The 18,248-nt window shown below is 50.4% G+C and overlaps 8 protein-coding genes across 8 annotated transcripts; 4 read left to right on the top strand and 4 right to left on the bottom strand.

The window, feature by feature from the left end:
* Positions 1-69: 69 nt before the first annotated feature.
* CNG02560 (UDP-glucuronic acid decarboxylase Uxs1p) lies at positions 70-2,314 on the bottom strand. The gene is made up of 8 exons (XM_572003.2): positions 2,236-2,314; positions 2,055-2,135; positions 1,440-1,614; positions 1,274-1,380; positions 1,141-1,219; positions 535-1,088; positions 312-483; positions 70-261 (listed from the first exon to the last, which is right to left on the bottom strand). The coding sequence occupies exons 1-8, from the start codon at positions 2,251-2,253 to the stop codon at positions 215-217; spliced, it is 1,233 nt and encodes a 410-aa protein (XP_572003.1). The 5' UTR covers positions 2,254-2,314; the 3' UTR covers positions 70-214.
* A 229-nt stretch (positions 2,315-2,543) lies between these two features.
* Positions 2,544-3,383, top strand: CNG02550 (hypothetical protein). Its single transcript, XM_572001.2, has 4 exons — positions 2,544-2,755; positions 2,810-2,972; positions 3,034-3,139; positions 3,191-3,383. The coding sequence occupies exons 1-4, from the start codon at positions 2,613-2,615 to the stop codon at positions 3,262-3,264; spliced, it is 486 nt and encodes a 161-aa protein (XP_572001.1). The 5' UTR covers positions 2,544-2,612; the 3' UTR covers positions 3,265-3,383.
* On the bottom strand, positions 3,349-5,646 carry CNG02540 (suppressor of action mutation 2-like protein, putative). Its single transcript, XM_571999.2, has 6 exons — positions 5,387-5,646; positions 5,302-5,348; positions 5,105-5,239; positions 4,414-5,052; positions 3,669-4,333; positions 3,349-3,608 (listed from the first exon to the last, which is right to left on the bottom strand). Exons 1-6 carry the CDS (start codon positions 5,595-5,597, stop codon positions 3,383-3,385), a joined length of 1,923 nt encoding a protein of 640 aa, XP_571999.1. The 5' UTR covers positions 5,598-5,646; the 3' UTR covers positions 3,349-3,382.
* A 56-nt stretch (positions 5,647-5,702) lies between these two features.
* On the top strand, positions 5,703-8,823 carry CNG02530 (bud site selection-related protein, putative). Its single transcript, XM_571997.2, has 16 exons — positions 5,703-5,799; positions 5,838-5,880; positions 5,933-6,009; positions 6,052-6,071; positions 6,120-6,248; positions 6,308-6,400; positions 6,439-6,614; positions 6,666-6,851; positions 6,900-7,267; positions 7,326-7,803; positions 7,855-7,867; positions 7,924-8,020; positions 8,071-8,258; positions 8,311-8,413; positions 8,479-8,541; positions 8,595-8,823. Exons 1-16 carry the CDS (start codon positions 5,761-5,763, stop codon positions 8,613-8,615), a joined length of 2,094 nt encoding a protein of 697 aa, XP_571997.1. The 5' UTR covers positions 5,703-5,760; the 3' UTR covers positions 8,616-8,823.
* Positions 8,797-12,496, bottom strand: CNG02520 (chitin synthase 1, putative). Its single transcript, XM_571995.2, has 12 exons — positions 11,467-12,496; positions 11,214-11,429; positions 11,040-11,176; positions 10,668-10,997; positions 10,487-10,629; positions 10,205-10,429; positions 10,009-10,165; positions 9,894-9,959; positions 9,702-9,852; positions 9,308-9,659; positions 9,107-9,252; positions 8,797-9,055 (listed from the first exon to the last, which is right to left on the bottom strand). The coding sequence occupies exons 1-12, from the start codon at positions 12,295-12,297 to the stop codon at positions 8,966-8,968; spliced, it is 2,844 nt and encodes a 947-aa protein (XP_571995.1). The 5' UTR covers positions 12,298-12,496; the 3' UTR covers positions 8,797-8,965.
* Positions 12,497-12,579: 83 nt separating this feature from the next.
* On the top strand, positions 12,580-13,776 carry CNG02515 (hypothetical protein). Its single transcript, XM_024658628.1, has 3 exons — positions 12,580-12,958; positions 13,026-13,507; positions 13,566-13,776. Exons 1-3 carry the CDS (start codon positions 12,744-12,746, stop codon positions 13,703-13,705), a joined length of 837 nt encoding a protein of 278 aa, XP_024514550.1. The 5' UTR covers positions 12,580-12,743; the 3' UTR covers positions 13,706-13,776.
* A 14-nt stretch (positions 13,777-13,790) lies between these two features.
* CNG02510 (hypothetical protein) lies at positions 13,791-15,879 on the bottom strand. The gene is made up of 5 exons (XM_571993.1): positions 15,376-15,879; positions 15,060-15,321; positions 14,887-15,001; positions 14,571-14,840; positions 13,791-14,509 (listed from the first exon to the last, which is right to left on the bottom strand). Exons 1-5 carry the CDS (start codon positions 15,556-15,558, stop codon positions 13,996-13,998), a joined length of 1,344 nt encoding a protein of 447 aa, XP_571993.1. The 5' UTR covers positions 15,559-15,879; the 3' UTR covers positions 13,791-13,995.
* A 451-nt stretch (positions 15,880-16,330) lies between these two features.
* Positions 16,331-18,171, top strand: CNG02500 (PHD-finger protein, putative). Its single transcript, XM_571991.2, has 5 exons — positions 16,331-16,727; positions 16,778-17,391; positions 17,447-17,796; positions 17,846-17,906; positions 17,957-18,171. Exons 1-5 carry the CDS (start codon positions 16,403-16,405, stop codon positions 18,125-18,127), a joined length of 1,521 nt encoding a protein of 506 aa, XP_571991.1. The 5' UTR covers positions 16,331-16,402; the 3' UTR covers positions 18,128-18,171.
* The last annotated feature ends 77 nt before the right edge of the window (positions 18,172-18,248 follow it).

Here is an 18,248-nt window from a genome sequence, read left to right as displayed (position 1 = left end):
CCGCGCATCATCATTCCCGTCGCAAAATCAACTCGTCATTCACGTCGCCGCGCAGTAGACTCATCATATTATATACAAAAACACCATGCATTGCACAAGCAGCGCAGGACGCAAATTTCAAAAAGCCAGTCGCATAATGGTCTATATGCATACATATCCACGACCACCAAGAAAAGGAGAGAGACCAAAAAAATTACATGTATGATTAACGCATCTAGATGGCACCCTCTCGGATTCGGGCGCTGTAGTACCTGACCATTTCTGTGGAAATGTCAGCGCGACCTTGGACACATTGGCACATGCAGACTCACCCTCAACACCCTGCCTAACGTTCCACCTAGGCTGCCACTGGAGAGACTCCTTGGCACGAGTAGTGTCGGGCCTTCGTCGCTGGGGGTCGTCAATGGGGATCTCCTTGTGGATAATGTTGACCCGCTTGGCAAGAGGGTTGCCCTCCTCCTTCTGGACCTTTTCGACAATGTCCTATGGACTAGTTAAGCGCGTGTGGTCCAGGGAAGAAAGAAAGTAGCTTACCCTGACAGCCTCGGCGAACTCGAGGATGGTGAACTCGTCACCGTTACCAATGTTGACAGGTCGGGTGTCGGGACCGTTCATCAACAGGATAAGACCGTCAATCAAGTCGTGGACGTATTGGAAGGATCGGGTCTGGGAACCGTCACCGTAGACAGTCATGTCTTCACCCTTGAGGGCCTGGATGATAAAGTTGGAAACAACTCGGCCGTCATAGGGGTTCATTCGGGGACCAAACGTGTTGAAGATACGGGCCACACGAACTTCAACTCCGTCCTTTCGGTGGTAACCATAGGTCAAGGTCTCAGCGACACGCTTGCCCTCATCGTAACAGGCTCGGGGACCGATACAGTTGACGTGACCCCAGTAGTCCTCTCGCTGGGGGTGCTCCTCGGGGTCACCGTAGACCTCAGAGGTAGAGGTGATGAGGAATCGGGCACCGGTTCGCTTGGCGAGACCGAGCATGTTGAGGGTACCTTCAAAGGAAGTCTTCAAAGTCTTGACGGCGTTGATCTGGTAGTGAGGGGGGGAAGCAGGGCAGGCAAGGTGGTAGATCTCTGCAAGAAGCTTGAGTGATATTTTCAGAGACTCAAGACAATCAAGACTCACGGTCAACCTCGATCAGGAAGGGCTCGACGACATCGTGTCGGACCATCTCAAAGTTGGGGTGACCAATCCAGTGGGAGACCTGGATTTTGTCAGCTGCAATGTAAAAGAACCAACTCAAAACGGATAGACTTACGGTAGTCCTGCTACCAGTGAAGAAGTTGTCGAGGACGGTGACCTCGTGGCCGAGAAGCATGAGTCGGTCGACCAAGTGGGAACCAACGAAACCGGCACCACCAGTAACTTATCATCACCATCAACCATCAGCGTCTTATCTACCCGACATACGCTCGGGCACTTACCCAAGATCCTCTTTCGCTCGTGGTTGGGGAGGAGCTTGACGGGGGGGAACTTGTTGACAGTAGAGTACTGGATGGTGTTGGTGTTGTGGTCATAGGTGGTCTCGGTGGAGAAATCCTTCTGGGGCGCGTCAAGAGAGACCTTGACATCGCCGCCCTCCTTGATGTACGCGGGAGACTGTAAACAAGGAATTAGTTTCAGGCACCCCCAATTTACGAGATAAAGATCGCGTTGGCCGAAAACGGTAAAATCTAATTCCTTTTTACATAGTGTATCGAATCTAAGAGATGGGGTCAAAGAGAACCGATCACGTATCTCGAATACGAGAAGCGTTTCAATGCTTCGCTGGACAGCAGCAGCAAAAATGGTCGAGTTTACACGCGACACGCAGATATCCACGGTCCACTAGCGAGACCGAGCCGGAAAAGGGGGCAAGCTCCAAGGGGTCTGCGGCTCTCATTGTATCTAGTCTCCTCGGGCAAAAGAAAGAATGACCAAGGCGCGACACAAGAGAGCCCCTTGGACACATCGGCGGATACTACAAAGGAAGCAAGCACGCGGAAAAGTCCGTCCACCTTGCCACACTACCCTACAAAACCCATGGTGCAGCTACTCACAAGGTACAAGCTCCTAAGAGTCTCGATGTCGACGGTAGAGTCGAAACCGAATCGGTTGCAACCAACGTGGGTGATAGTCTCCTGTTCGCCCGTGGTCAGCACGAGTGCTCTCGGCGTGGAAGGTGGGCTGGGCGGGAGCGGGATGCTGGGGTGGGAGACGGGTACGAGGGGGAGGACTCACAGGCTTCTCGGAGCTCATTGCGTGGGGATGTATGTGGCAAAAGTGAGGAAGAAGGAAGAAGGACTGCGACGAGTAAAATGCAGCTAGATATAACCTTTGGATTACATCTGGAGCTTCTTCTTTCCGTGCCTGGGCACTGGCCGCCTCGCGCCCTGAACGCGTCGGGAAATCACGGAGAAATCATGTGGCGACACAAACGCGTAGCGGCTCCTTATTAACGCCTTGCCTCCCGTTAATAACGCCGAACCCAAATTAGCCGGCATAGCGCGACGCGCCAATATTACCTTTCTGGGAGGAGCACAACAACCATCCATCGATACACTTCGTCATCCTCTTCCGTCCTTCCTCCCCATCCGTCATTCTACATCTATCCGATAATGTCTGCCGACAAGGAAACCACCGCTGCCGTCGCCGAGGCCACGTCCGTCGAGACTCCTGCCCCCGCTGCCGCCGCCAAGGAGGCTGAGGTCGGTGAGAAACGAAAGGCCGAGGAAGCTCCAGAGGGCGACGCCGAGAAGAAGTGCGCTTCTTTCTTGCTGGATCACATGACCGGGTAGTTGACTCTGACATTTAGGACCAAGACCGATGAGGCTGCCGACAAGAAGGGCAAGGGGAGGAGCACTGAAGAGGCCGAGCCTGAGGCTGAGGGTGGGGCTGAAGCGGAGCTCGAGGAGGACGACCTGGACAACCTTATCGTCACCGGCAAGAGGAACAGGAAGAAGGTTGACTACTCCAAGGTACGTTGAATTACAGCTACAATAACATGGGCGTAGGGATGCTGACGTGGATGATGCACAGGCCGAGGCATGGAAGGCTGCTGACCTCGATCCTGATGCGCCCGAGGATGAGGACGAGGAGGACGAGGATATCGACGCTCCCGAGTCTCCTGAGGACGATGAAGAGTGTGGGTCATGCTCTCAACAATACGGAAGCAGTACTGATCAATATCACGTAGTCAATGACGAGGATGTTGCCGCTGCCGCCCCTGAAGAGGAGGATGAGGACGAGGACGATGACGAGGAGAAGTAGACCATGAGTCGTTATACGGTAAAAGTGAAAGCTCCCATGACCTTGATGGTCTCGACAATATAAAGAAATGCAAAGATTATATGAAGATTGCTTATGCATATATGCACAACGGTCTATCTTATTGAGCATCACTGATTCTTCTTCTCGCTTCTTCCTCCCTAGTCCGGAAAAATGACAGCTCGCTCTGCAACCTCGGATGCGTTGTCTGCCCCGGTCCAGAGACAAGCTCGTGCATGACAATCTCGTAGATGGAGGAAAGGAACGAGTGCCGTTCAGCTGGAGACTTGATCTTGAGCGACTGCAAATGTGTCAATCGAACCAGCTCGGCGCGAAGTCGTGCCATACTATGCTTTGTCAGCTTTTGTCTCCTTTTTTTTTCTCATCCACCAGAAATCCGTGCTCACCTAGAGAACAACATGGCCTCATCCGCCTCTTCACTCAACGCCGTCACGCAAGTGAACAGCCCCGCATAACGACTTGCAACCTGTCTCACTGCTCCATCCTTGACACCTCTACCCATGAACCCCGCCAGTCCTTTCCCTTCCGCATCGTCGGCGAGCTTCTTCAGGCTTTCAATGTGCTGATCCATCTCCTTTCTGAATATCGGCCACATGGCGAGCTTTTGTCCAGTGAGGTACGGGATAAGAGGGAGAGTACCTCGGGCATCACACGTAGCCAACAAATGATCGTTCAGCCGGATGACTGTGAGTAACGGTATGGCAGGGGGAGGGACATCGATCATGGACTGGAAGAAACCGGTGCAGTAGTCTAACGCTGAATCAAACACCTCGTGCCATATACGCTCCGCATCTTTCAGCCATTCGTTGGATTCATTCATCCCTACCCTCTTTCTGGCCGTTTGGTTTCTGCCCGCTTCAGATGTCAGATCGGCAAAAGATGACGGGCTGGGCGAGTCGAGAGGTGTGGATTCGGGGGATAGGAACGATCTGGGTTCCGCAGGAGGGCTGGATGGTCGTGAGAAGAAGCGGACGATAAAGGTGAATTCTGCCGAAGCATTATCCATCAGAACAAGGCTCAGTGATCTGAATAATGCTTCGATAGGTAATCGCTGTTTCCATCCACCATCAGCGTCTGCCGCTTCCCCCCTCGCCCCCTCGGGACGTTTCAATAAAACCTGCAGAGACTTACGAACTCCTTGTCGTCGACCATATAGGCCAGGACGACCGCCCCCTCATCCACTTCAGCAAACTTTAACCTCTCATACGCTTGTTTCATTCCTTCCTGTGTTCCGTTTCCGTTCAGAACCGCTGCCGCGGCCTCACTAGATACAACCCCTATCAAATCGTTCTTCTCCACTGTCCTAGCTCTGATCTGACCTAGAGCTCGAGCATACCGACGGAAACCGGTCTCGTAAAATGCCCTGGCGGCATTGACATAACCCCTCTCAACTTGCTTGGCCAACCTTGGCGCGTGCTTCAGGAGGAATGCGTAGAAGGGTTGGTATTTCAGCAGGACTCCCGTTTGCAGCACACCCATATTTGTTGACAGTCCTTTTGATGCCGATTTGAGAGGTTTGATAAGGGAGAGCAGAAATGGCGGAAGGACATGAAGAGCTTTGATTGTGAGGCCGTCTATAATCGGTTCGACTTCCTTCACAGCCCGCACCTTGCTCCGGGCTTTGATTGCAGTGATCTTCTCATCGAGCTGTATGATGGCGGAAAGCCAAATATCAGAGTTTTGGGAGGGAAGTGTATCGCGAAGAGTAAGGACGAGCGAAGGCGGAAGTGTTATATCACCAAGAAGAGCGTTGAGTGCGGGTATCACTGCCTGTTATGCTAGTCAGAGAGAGATCGATACAGCTGCCATAGATACAACTTGCCTTGCGCCCGTTGAGCCTGCTCTCAATATCCGAGCTCTTCTGCTGAAGCTCCGAAATCTGTCCAGAGACCGCCGAGAGGTCAGTCTGGAAAGTTGATAGGTATTCTTCCAGTGAATGCAGCAGCTCGTTACTTGACTACTCTTGAAGCGTCAGCAAGTACAGCATCGTTACCCGACAGCGTGCATATATATATATACCTTGACAGATTGTTCGAGCTCGAGGTAATCGTTCCGCTTCCGCAAGACTACGGAATTAGTGTCGATCTGCGGTCTGTACACTTACAGTTCTCTCTGTCTTGCTCCTCGTCCTCTGAATCCAGAGCCAGCTCGCGCTCGAATGCAATGTCGAGTTCGAGGTCGCGGCCGGGGTCAGGCGTAGCTAGTCGCGAGGGGCCTGCTCCTGGTGTCTCGAGAGGGACCTGGTGTGCGGGAGTGGCGGGACGTGTCTGGCCGTCATGGGCACCAGCTTCCTCTGGAGTGGGCAAAGTGGGCATTTGGTGTTTGGGCGTAAAAAAAGTAGAGATGCAAGGGATTCAAGCATCCATGGCAACAAGTGCAAGGCTGGGCGAGGGGGATCTGCCGCGTCACTCGCTCGTTCGCGTTCTTCGTTTGTTGTCTCCTCTCCCCCTCATCTTGACTCGACCCATAAAAACAGCCATGTCAGAGCTATTCAAGGACATCCCAGAGTTTGTAGAGGTGAGTATGCCTCTGGCGAGACACCCGCTTACCCGTAGACCGACATCGGAGAGAGCCTTGCAGCCAGAACGGAAACCCTTGGTACGTCTTGCATGTCCTGTCCATCCGGACCGTTGCCTGACATCGTCTGCAGGCTCCTTCAGAGAACTAGGCCCTCCAGACCTCTGCCATGTTATGAAAGTTTATGGGAAACCGCCGACTCAACGAGAGGTAAATTGCATATGGATAGGCATTAGCTGACCAACTACACAGATCGGGTCCTATCACTACTGGTTCGGCAACTCTTTTTATCTGTCTGACCCGCGCTAACGTCTGTATAGCTCTGGAATAGAGGCTTCGTCCTCTGCGTCACTCGCTGCCTATCTCAACTCTTTGCAGTTTTCAGTGGAAGATTCGTCTGCATGGTTTGGCAAGGGGTCGGCATGGAAAGTTCGAAGCGGGACGTATTGGTAAGTCCTGTTCATTCCTTACGGCCGTCTGTCGCAGTCTGGCTGATCCGGGGTTAAAGCTGCTTCAATGCCTTTTCACGGGTAGATATGCGGGTGGAAGCCAATATTCCCGGCGGTGTCGACGCTTTTGTGGTTGATCTTCACGGTCAAAGGTGGGTTTCAGCGTCTTATTTCTGTGCTGACCTGGCAGACACCCTGCGACCCCCGAGCTCTGGCAAGAGACGTACCTGTCTGCGATCCTGCGTGCTATTAGATATGCGGACGATGCCTCCTATAGGTTGGCAGGGTATAGAAAGCTGGATCCGATCACAACGCCAGAAGCAGAGGAAAGATTCCTCAAAGCCGCCGAAGCGCTGTTCTTCAAGGGTCTGTACGCTCAGCTATTAAAAACAGGATCAAAGCTAACATTCTATATAGGCTGGCAGCTTGGCTCAGATCCCGAAATACAGGTCGCCACAGTTGTCACCAACCACCTGACCTCTGCCATTCTTAAATACTTTTCCGACTCTTTCAGACTTCATCGAGCCGCCAACCTTTTCGAAAGGATGATGGACAAGGAGCCAGAGGTAGCCGCTCTAGTGGCGAAGAGTTACATCGGCATGAGTGGGTCATAAACAGTCGCAGATGTTGGAAATGCTCATTTGCTTGCAGACGAGGAGATCAAAGCTGTCAAGATCATGAACGCTGCCCTTGCCGCCAATCCTCAATCCTATCCCATCCTTCATGCCCAAGTCGATTTCCTCCTTTCCAAGCACAAATACGAATGGGCCCAGCAAGTCGCCCAGCAGGCGGTCAATTCTGCACCCAGCGAGTTCACGACTTGGGCCAAACTCACGGAGACGTACATCGAGTTGGGGCAACTCGACCAGGCTTTGTTGACACTCAACTCATGTCCAATGTTTACTTATAACGAAAGAGATCTCCATCGGATGCCTACCCCTGCAAAGTCCAATATGCCAGTCAAGAAGTTTATCGCAGACTCCAATTTGGTGGATGAAGATTCGTCACGAGAGAACGAGGTGCGTTGCAATTTGCAATTTTTCAGCATCCTTCCCATTCGCGCTGATCAAGTTACAGGCCGATATCGCTCTCCTCCGTCTCCCCGCTCCCAACCTCCGCGGCACATTCGCCAAAGCGTACTCCCTCCTCACTCTCCTTGTCTCTAAGATTGGTTGGGATGAGCTTCTCAAAATTAGATCCTCCGTCTTCGTCATGGAAGAGGAATATCGGCTGCATAAAACGAACGTTTCTGTTGATATGAATGGCGAAGCGGGTGACGGCGCGTCCATTGCGGGCTTGAAGAGGACCTCGTCCGAAGAGGTCAACACTCCCAGCGATATACCTACCATCAGGATATCAAGCGAGTCGATGCGCACTCCTAATACGGCTCCAGGACCAGGGTTCAGCGAAAAGGCAAGTACTCACAAGCCCGCTCTGGAGAAGCCCGAGACAGCACAAGCGAATGAAGATCCCAATTCGCCTTTGGGGATGAAGAGTGAAGGGGAACAGCCGGTTTCGGCGTTTTCTCATAAGCGATTATGTGAGAGATGGTTAGGTGTGTACTCTTCCTCGCAATAAGCCGACGTTGGCTGACATTCCTTTCTAGATAACCTCTTTTTGTAAGGAATGATCTACGACTGTAGCATATTTTCAGGGCTGACATGCAATAACTCAGAGTTCTGTATGAAGACTTGAGAGTCTACACCATTTGGAGAGCAGAGATATCTCATTTCAAAACCCAGCACATGTCATACCGAAAGACTGGTACCGAGGTACGCAAACTTCAAGACCTGTGGGGGACTTTTAGCTGATGGCGCAAAAGTGGGAGATCCTTGGTGAACTTGCCACACGTTTGCATCACAAAGAAGAAGCCAAGGACGCGTACCAACGCTGTCTCGACTCCAAATTCAGCGCAAAAGCACTTATGAAGCTTCTTGAAACGTATGCGAATGAGGGCGATCTTCAAAAGACCTTGACGGCGGCTGTGAGGCTGACAACCTATCACCATCGGTAAGGCGAAAATGTTCACAAGGCAGATTTGGTCCTAATCAAGTGTGTGTAGATGGTATATGGACGCGTCATACCCGTCCATGGTCGCGCATTATTTGTACAAGGTCGGACTCATACATGGACATGCCAAATTACAATACACAATGCTCAGTATGGTAAGTCGATCTTTTTTTTTTCTTCTCGAGCTTCTGCAGGATAAGGCTGAACATGACAATGACAGAACCTGCCGGTCGGGATCTTTGAAATAATGCAAGGCTATATGAAATACGGGGCGACGTTCAACGTAAGTTTTTTTATCCGATGAGAATGCCCTTCCTTTGACTAACGTCGCGGTAGGTCGAAGGTTCAGAATTCTAGAAAATGTGTATAGCATGAGTTTGAGATGCAATTCATTCATTGTGCTATAAATAATCAAAATACTCGGTCAGACACTGTATTTGTGTGGAGATATATTCAATCTGGTCGATTGATGAAAGAAATACCGAACGAAAGACATTGAGATCCCCCCATCGACAGGGTCAAGACAAGTTTAAGAGGCATTATGATGCATAATATTCATCGTCTGACTTTTTCAATGGTCTTCGTTGCACATATCGTTCCATCAGACCAGCTGAGGAGATCGCTGCAGTCGCTATGTATAGGAGTTAGGTGTAGATCATACTACAAACTGGAAGGAAAGTTCTCGGAATACGTATTGTTCGGGATACTCAATAGCCGAACATCCTGAAAATGAGATACAACAGGCAACCTGCGAATCGAAGGGCTGAGAGGCCGAGAACTGCGTAAAAGATCACGGTCTGTTTGGACATTCAGCAGACCACTATGGTGAGAATCAGCATGATACTCACAAGGTAAGGATTGAAAGTCGAGCTGGTCGCATCGACAAAATGCGAGTTAACCCAGTTGGTGAAGGTGGAAGAGGTGAAGAGTAAAATGACAAGCATGTTCGAGCCAAGGAACAACAATACGACATTGGTTCGAAAGTTGCGATCCTCTGCGGATGGGTCAGACCAGATGTTCAACAGCTATCCAAAGCAAAGTCGACGTACCATCGGCCCTTTTAGTCTCTGGACTTCTCTTTTCAGTCTTCTCTTTTACCGGCACTCTCAACTCTTGTCTGGCTTGTTGCCATAGAGCCTCTACATCCTCTTGCTTCGTCGGTAACGCCACTTCGGCCATTTCCTTTCCGTCCTTTTCTACTTTTTTTGCGGTGCCAAGATCTTTTGAGGAACCATTATCACCCTTGGTTCCCCAAGAAACGTCATGCAAATTGCACATTGCGTAAATGAGGAGGATATTGACATATGAGGGAAGAAGGAGGAGATATTGAATGAATGATGTGAGCATGTGCCAGGGCTCAAAGTAGAGAAGCGATGAAATGAGATACAACCCGTACGTTGCCTGTCGTCTGTCAGCATATTTTCTGTTCCAATACGAGCTTACCATGAGAGCAAGGGCCAGTTGTACAAACGTCTTGTTATCAAACAGCCCAGAGACATCTTCCCAACCTTCCGAGGTGTGTGGGACCGCCTGGTAGACTGTCCATCCAGCACAGTACAGCAAGATACCTTGGCAAACAGCAAACATGAATATACTACAGCAAAGTTAGCTCAGCTAATGAAGGTATGTACCCACCAAAAAGTGTACATATAATTCGATCCTTGGGGACGATTGCCCAGAGAACAGACCAAGACGACAAAACTACCCATTATCAGTTCATGAATAATCATGCTACCTTCAGGCCACTTACATCAGAGCAATATAGACCTTGTTGAACACCTGGAATATCTCATCCCCAGCCCCGTTGAAAGGATCAGAGCTGCCAGAGATGGACGAGCTAATGAGGAAGAAGAACGCAAGGTAAAAGGAGGAGACAGACAGCCAATTGAAGAGCAAATTAACCAAATCTAAACCTGTCAGCTTCAATTAATGATTTCGTTACTCACTATATACCGTCAAAATAGTAAGATTAAACTTTCTGAAAATACCGTGTCCACTAGTCCAAATCCTCCAGAAACAAACCATTGCGTATGTTGCAGCAAAGATGGATCCGTTCAGCCATCTCCTTCGTTGAGAGATGAACTCCGGGACGGTAGCGGGAACGTCTGTACCAGCTTTGGCCGCCTTGACATACTGCAAGCGCCAGCGAGCATTCTTCTTGACAACGATTTCTGGGGAAGGTGTCAGTAAACTTTTTGAAGTTGTCACTGCAGTCAAAGCTGACGCACCAAACGCGAGAATACGATCTTCTGCCAGGAACTTGTTCCTGTCAAAAATGGTTGCTGTAGCACCAGGTTGGTTCATGAGCTCTCCTCGGAAATAGGCTGCCAGGGGACCCGTCCCATCGGCGTGATTGGCCACTGCGTCATACCTGGATCGTCAGTTTTGAATGCGTCCACTAATGCTTACCGATAGGCAGAAAATGCTCCTGGAAGGACAGAGATTAGTCCAAAAACACTCTCGAATGGCTTGTCGAGTATGTTGCTCATTTTGTATTCAAAATTTTGGCCTGCGACCAAAGGGTTCCATAAATATTTGCCCCACTTTCCAGTGTCTGCAAAAATCTCTCCACATGCTCCCCCAACAGTGGGATGCTTCTCAAAACATTTGTAGAGCTCGTATATGGAGTGACCGGAGGGTTTTGTGCCAACGTCCAGAAGCACGCAAACGTTGGGTTTAATAAGTGGGCCAAAGGCATTGAAAAACCAACGATGAGAATTGAGTTTTTTCTTATTTTGCCTATTAGGTGGTCAGTCCAGATCTGGCATACCGTTGACCTACTCTTTGAGGCAGAACAAGATTTGAACAGGGGTCGAACCAAAGCCAACCTCTCCGGTTTCTGACACTACGACCTGCGAAGTGTACTCGAAAATATGGGCTTGGGTTTCCTTGTCAACGACATGGTCTTTCATGACACCCTGGCCTGTTAGCTGGATTCCAATTTGGATCACATACCTCGGCATAGACACCCATCAATTGCAGCACCTTGAGAACTCTTGGGTCGACAACCTTTCGGCCATCAGCAACGATACAGACTACCACCTTTTTCCACGAATCGGGACCCCAAGTTTTTGAGCGTGTGCGTGTCGTGAGATGGGCAATATTCTTAATTACGGCATTAAGTGTCCTCAGGAGGAGCTCGGAATTTTCATTGTACATGGTCATGACGATCTAGATAATCAGCGTACATTTCAGACTGGACACTTACAAAAAGCTCTGTCTTTCTGCCATACAAATATTGCCTCAGGCTGAATTTGCTTCGCATAAAGTCATCAGGGTCGCATGTTGCCGCCGAGTAGCGCATGCTGTCCATCTCTCCATCCATCACGCCTAGTCCTTTGGTGCTCGGGATGGCCCCCTTTGGCACGGGCACATCCATCACCAAGTTGCCATTGTGCAATGGGATCTGCTTGATCACTCGCCTCTCGAGCAACTGCTTCCGCATAGCATGCCAATGGGAGGTACCTCCTCGGGGGGTAGTCGGGGATGGGGAAGGCTGCGGCGGATATGCTTGATACGGCTGGTAAGGCGGTTGGTTGACAGGTGGTATCGTAGTAACCGGTACTACAGTTCCGACACCCCATTCTTTCTGCGGCGAAACCAGGTGAGTAGTGGAACTAAAAGATTTGTTTTCATCAGAATAGTCTGTATGAGAAGGATATGGTTGGTCCGGGTAGGGCTGGTACGGCGTCTGTTGAGGAGGAGGTACTGTCGTGGCGCCAGGACCTCGGAAGACGTCTCTTGGCGCGGCGCCGTACTGATTAGGACCAGGGCTGGGTCGGCCATACATAACGTCGTGAGAAGTCATGGACGATGCGGTGGGCTGTGGCTGATAGTACGCTGGCTGAACCACCCGAGTGGTAGAAGAAGGCTGTGGGTGGTACCCGCCAGGGGAAGGAACGGGTTGGGTGTTGGTGGAGTGGCCGGAATAGACCGAGTCGGGTATGGAATACTGTGAGGGGTTTGAATAGTTGGAAGGGTAATTGTAGCCGCCCTGCGGCTGGCGACGGCTGCTGTCGTGGGAGTAGTGGTAAGCCATGGTGGAAGGAGTGTGTTTGTGGGTGGGTGTGGATGTGAGTTGAGTGGCGAAAGGATGAAGGAGGGAAGGAAGGAGGGGAGTGGGAATACGTAAGGAGAAGGCGCAAGTAGCACGCGAGGAAGAAGGAATCACACGCCCGAGACCAGCTCTGTGAACGACGAGACGCCGTGGGCACCAGGAGATCCGTCCAGTAGCCAAGAAATCAAACGCCGTTCCGAAAATCACACGGTCCTCTTTGTCTTTTGGACGCGACGCGTCTCTTCTGCCATTACGTACTGGTACACACCATCCCCCCGAGCAAAGCGAAAGCTTGAAAGAGAATCAATCGTGCTATTCAGACTAGCAAGCCATTGGACAGAGAGCGAAGCCGGACACAAAAAGTCGCTGGCTCATATGGGAGTCGAACTCATCCCGACAGCCCATGTCATCCCTAGCTACTGTCGTCCATGCACGGACCTTCTGTATCAACCAACGGCTTCGAACAGCCTCGAGCGATGTCATTCGATCATTATGCCCTCGGCTTCCATTTTTTATTTCCCCATGGATGTTATTCGACAAACCGTTTCATTCTTCTTGTTCTTTTTTTTACGGGCTTTGCCTCGGCAACCATTCTGGATGCTCGTATCATCATGCCAGGTGTCAACTACGTCTCGTCTTCCCTGTAAGTTAGCTTTAGCTTCCCATTATGTCCTTTATGACTCAAGTCGCTCTCTATGGCCCTGGAGAAGAAATCGGACCAAGCGTAAATGGTCTGTTCAGGCAGATGAAGAAGCCTATCCTCGTATACCCTCTGGTTACATCAGAAGAAAGCCTAGGGGTATGTTCGCATACCTAAAACCGCCACCGCCACTCTTGGGCGAGGAAAACGATCAACATGTTCAACAGGAGGAAGGGCAAACACAGGAAGAGCACCTTGAACGACCCCAAGCAAGCGAGAAAAACGATAATCCGATTATTCAGCCAAAAGACAAGTCACAGTCCATAGACTTTGGATTCTCCTGGGCAGTTCCTTTTATGCCTGCCCAACAGAAGGTGGAGAAACCTTTCGGGAACAATGATAAAGCACATACTTCAAGAAAAAATTCATTTCTTCCTGGTGCCCATCACCTGCCGTGGTTTATGACCTGGGATAACAACACCTGGCCGGGAAAAACAGGAGACCACTTGATGGAATGCGAAGAGGAGCCCCAACACTATCATTCAACTATCTGTAAGTGAAAATGGATCGACTTTTGACCATCTTCAGAATGACACTATTTGGAAAACAGCCTCTCCAGATCGTCGAGTACGCAAGATTCTTGCAAAGAACAACGTATTCCAGCTCGATTTATCGTTGCGCCCATCCCAATCGCGTACATATTCTCCCTACAAAAGACAAAGGGACTTGGATTCGAAAGGCAAATACTAATAATAGTCCCATGTTTGTCGTATTTAAAGTCGCTAACACGCACCCTGCATCGCCATAATGCAACAAATATCTCATCGCATTTCATACTTCAAACAGCGTTTATTGTTTACGTATTTAACAGGTAGAACAGAGGGGGTAAAAGCTCTTATAAGATTGTTTGGTCGGGTATAAACAGCGTGGCCAAGATAAAATAATAATAATAAAGTTCGCAATGTCAGACAATGCGAGTAACGCAACATTCACCACATTCCACTTCCTGCTCGACGACTCATCACGTGTTAAAACCACTTTTACCTGTAATCATGAGGATTGGGCATTGGCTGGTGACCGTACTCGGGCGAAGTCATGCCCTGATATGTAACACCGTGGTCAAGCTGGGTCATCTGAACACCACCATAAGGGTCCTCCTCCTCAGGTGTCGTGGCATGTCCAAATATCGCTCCCCCCATACCGAGCCCCACTGAAGCCTGAGATTGCACGGGAGGGGGCATTGAAGTATAGTTGTCATGGTCGTCGTGGCTTGGAGGATGAGGACTAGCAGGAGGGTACTTTTCGGACAAGGCATAATCATCTTCAAGCGAGCTGGATGCGCCAAATGAAGAGCCATTGAGAGCCATGGGCATAGGACTGTGCTGAGGAAGGTCGTAGTCAGGATGAGAAGCGACAGGATAGTCGGCATACTGAAGCTCGGAGGAAGAAGAGAGAGAACGTTCAAGAGGGTTAGTCTCGAAACCGTGCTGGCCAGTTGCGCGGGCGGGAAGAGCGTGGTGGGCGTCAGAGTCACCGTGACGGTTGAGTTCGGGCCTGTTGGTTATCAGCAATTGCTTGGTATAATGATATATAGCCTAACAGCATATGGACTTACCATCGGATGGCCTCATCCTCTTCACCACCCCTTCGTTTCATCCTCCACACGGCTAACGCGATCAAAGCCAAGATGGCGGCACCGACACCGACGCAGATACCAATGATAGCCCCAGTTGGGAATTTGTTTCCTCCGCTTTGGGTCGCGGCTGTCGAAGTAGCCGAAGCGGTAGCCGCGTCAGCAGATCTTGTCGCATCATCCACTGATTGGGTAAGAATGACCGTGACGAGCTGAGTTTGACCGGCCGCATCTGTCGTGTATTGTACAGAGCTGTATTGGGTTAGAGCGCGCAATTTATGGCTGACGAATGACTTACGCAGAAGTAGACGGGGAGACAGTTGACTCAGCGGCCACTGATGATGTGGATGTGGTAGATGTAGCAGAAGGGGCAAGAGACTGCTCGGTAGAGCTGGAAGAAGCAGTTGATGTGGCTGGAGCAAATGTAAGACAGGTTCACTGCATGTTATGCGTGTTCTTTGTGCCACTTACGGTCAAAAGAAGAAGCCGTCGACGATGTCACGTTCTCACTCGGACCAGCCGTAAATGAGGAGACCTCTGTCGACGTGGTAGAAGTTGATGTTGGAGAGGCGGAACTAGTAGATGGCAGAGAAGAAGAAGCCACAGAGGTCGACGTTACCTCGTCTCGAGAGGTAGTTGTCACTGCAGTCGAGGTGGGGGTCACCGACGATTGTGAAGAGGATGAAGACGATGGAGCAGAGGATGTGGTTGATGTTGATGACGCAGCAGAGGACTGAAAGTGTTTGATTATGAGCTGTGGACAGAAATGCCTACATGTGACACTTACCGTACTGCCAGAATCACCGTCAAGTAAACCACTCAGATCGTCCAGCAAGGCTGGGGCACGTTTCCCGTACCCACCGGACCCGCTCCGGGCGAGATGTCTGCGGTGAGCTGGATGAATACGATCGGCATGAGCAAGGGTAAGAGTTGGGAAAAGGATAAGGGGAAGAGTTGTTGAAAGTCTCATGGCCGGCGATTGTTGATGATGAGTGACTGATGACTGATTTGGGATGGGCGAAAAAGAGTGTGATGGGCACCCCTTGGCAGCCTCCTTTGATGGTGTCTTGGGTGTGAGAGCGAAGACAGGTGTGGATATAGTATATGGTTGGTCGCGGACTACGATGTGAATGACGAGGTGGTGTGAAATGGAGACCGCTGACGGGGCGAGGCGACACAGGGCAGGAGCAAGGAATGTGGGTGCAGCGATAGCCTACGGCTGATAATGAGTGTGGGGATGGATATGGCGGTAAAAAGACGGAAGCAATAGTAATAGAGACAGGAATAAAATCCACCACGAAACGGATGGAAGAGAAAGAGACAGGGCGTTTCGGAATCGCGCTATTCCATCAGCCATCAACGTCGACCTGCCCCTGCTATTTAGCTCGGACCCTCAAACCGCCCGTATCGGCCAGTGGCGTTCAGGCGCCTCGCAAGTTGTCTGCTCTCAAGTCCAACCATACTGCATCGTGCATGCATACGGAGCATCGCTGTATGCGAGCCAGCTGTGGAAAATGGGCTCGCATCCCCCGTGGAGACAGGCCACCAAAAACAAAACAAGAGACAAACAACCCCAAACCGGCTCGAGAATCCAGGCCCTGAGAGGCACACCCGACGAGCTAAGACAGATCTGACACCGGCACATGATTTAGGCGCGAGGCTATTCAGGCTTGTCAAAAGGCACCTGGGAGGTGGAGGTCGGGACGCGTCGAGCATTAGCCATTTGGTCGTTCGCGATAACATATACGATGACATATCACACATGTCAGCAGAAACGACATAGCGCTCATCTACCAGCCAGACTGTAACAGACTATGCCCAGACAGCCTCCAGCCAAGCGCGCGAGGCTCTCCACCAGGGCGATTTCATCTACCTCGGAACAGCCAGAAGTTGGCCCATCTCGCTCTGTTAATGATGAATCACCCACTAAGCTTGACAAGGGCAAAGGCAAAGCGGAAGCCACTACTACACAAACACAAGAAAAACAAGGCAAACAATCAGAAGGAGAGATGGATGCAACTGAAGAGCTTGAAGCATGGCAAGATTTTGCTGCGGATCATTATGAAACGGTTGAGCAATTACCTTTGGAGCTGCATAGGAATTTTAGATTGCTGAGGGAGTTGGACGACGGCACGTTAGGTAGGTTTGGCATCGAGCTGAAAATCAGCAGCTGACTTTGATTGTTACAGCACAAATGGATACGCTGAAGAAACTTATACGTACTTATGTGTCCGGAAGAATAGCTCTAGAACAACCAAGATCATTGTCAACTCCATTAGAAGAAGCGGCGCTCAAGAAAAGTAATAGGGAGGAGGATAGTATCGATGCTGAGAGGGCAGAGGAAACACTGTCACATCATGACTCACCTCAAGAAGGAGAAGAAGGTGTTAATCCAGCCTCTGAGATTACAGCGGAGCCGGCGAACTCGGGTGAACCGTCTTTAAACCCATCGTTAACAGATGAGAAACAGAAAGAGCCAGGTGTACCTCTAGCAGACGGTGCAGGTGGTCTCATCATTCCATGTTCACCAGAATCTCAAACAAGAGTCCCAGCACGAGCAAAATTCCCTTCCTTGCCATCGTCACCAACGGCTCGACACAATGGGGCCATTGAGAATGACGATCCAAACATCGATTCTCTTGCCCGAGCTGCAGCCCAACAAAACCGTTCTTCGTCAATCCCGCTGAGAGCATCTCGACCGGCTGGTCCCCATTCTCTGCTGCCGGAAATTTCGCGCCTTGCCCGCGAAATTGTACGGACTAGCGATGAGAAAGTTGCTGTCGCCATCGGCGCTTACAACGCTGTAGGTCTTTGTCTGAATTTTGCAGGTATCGTTAATTGAAATACATATGATGTAGGTTGACAGGCATATCCGCGCTCTGGATTCTGCGCTCACGGCCCAGGAAGCGTCCATCCTCCTTGGTCTTCGCCCTTCAACACTCCCATCAAATGCCATCGACGAGGCTCTCGATCTAGAAGGTAGTACGGGCAAGGCGGGCACTGGGCAACTCGTAGATGGGCGGAGTCGTGGGCAAGGAACTGGAGACGGTGTGGGCGAAGGGGACGAACGGGAGGTGACACTAGGAATAGGTGGGGGCGGGTCGAGAAAGAAAGGAAAAAAGAGAAAAGGAAAGCCAAAACAAAGAGAATATCAGGACGGGAATGAAGAAGGCAAGGTGGAAGAAAACTGGAATATCCCTCCAGACCCGTACGTGATTCATTTACATCCGATTCAGAGCAAGGCTGACAAATGACAGAAATGAGCCGAGGTACTGCTATTGCAACAGAGTGTCGTTTGGAGAGATGATTGGCTGTGATGTGAGTTCTTTTGCCTTATCCCTCTCTCAACTGTATAATGACCTTTATAGAACGACGAGTGCCCATTAGAATGGTTTCATCTTCAATGTTTAGGCTTTGAGAATCCGCCGACAGGCAAGTGGCTATGTGATCTATGTAAACCAAAAACAAACGGTCATGGTGCGGGGACTTCTGCGGGAGCGGCTAGAAGGAGCCGGGTCAGTGGGGGAAGGAAAAGGTAGCCTATCCATACCCCTTATAATGCAGATGAATTACTGTACCCAGCTCAAATAAACAGGCATTCAAAAAATAAGGTTCTACAATCAGACAGTAAGAACCCTTTTACCCTTCGTTCGTGTCATC

Source organism: Cryptococcus neoformans (genome assembly GCF_000091045.1).
Source record: "Cryptococcus neoformans var. neoformans JEC21 chromosome 7 sequence".
Classification (NCBI taxonomy): domain Eukaryota; kingdom Fungi; phylum Basidiomycota; class Tremellomycetes; order Tremellales; family Cryptococcaceae; genus Cryptococcus; species Cryptococcus deneoformans.
The sequence above is the reverse complement of the archived record's forward strand: the minus strand, read 5'-3'. Positions and strand labels throughout refer to the sequence as shown.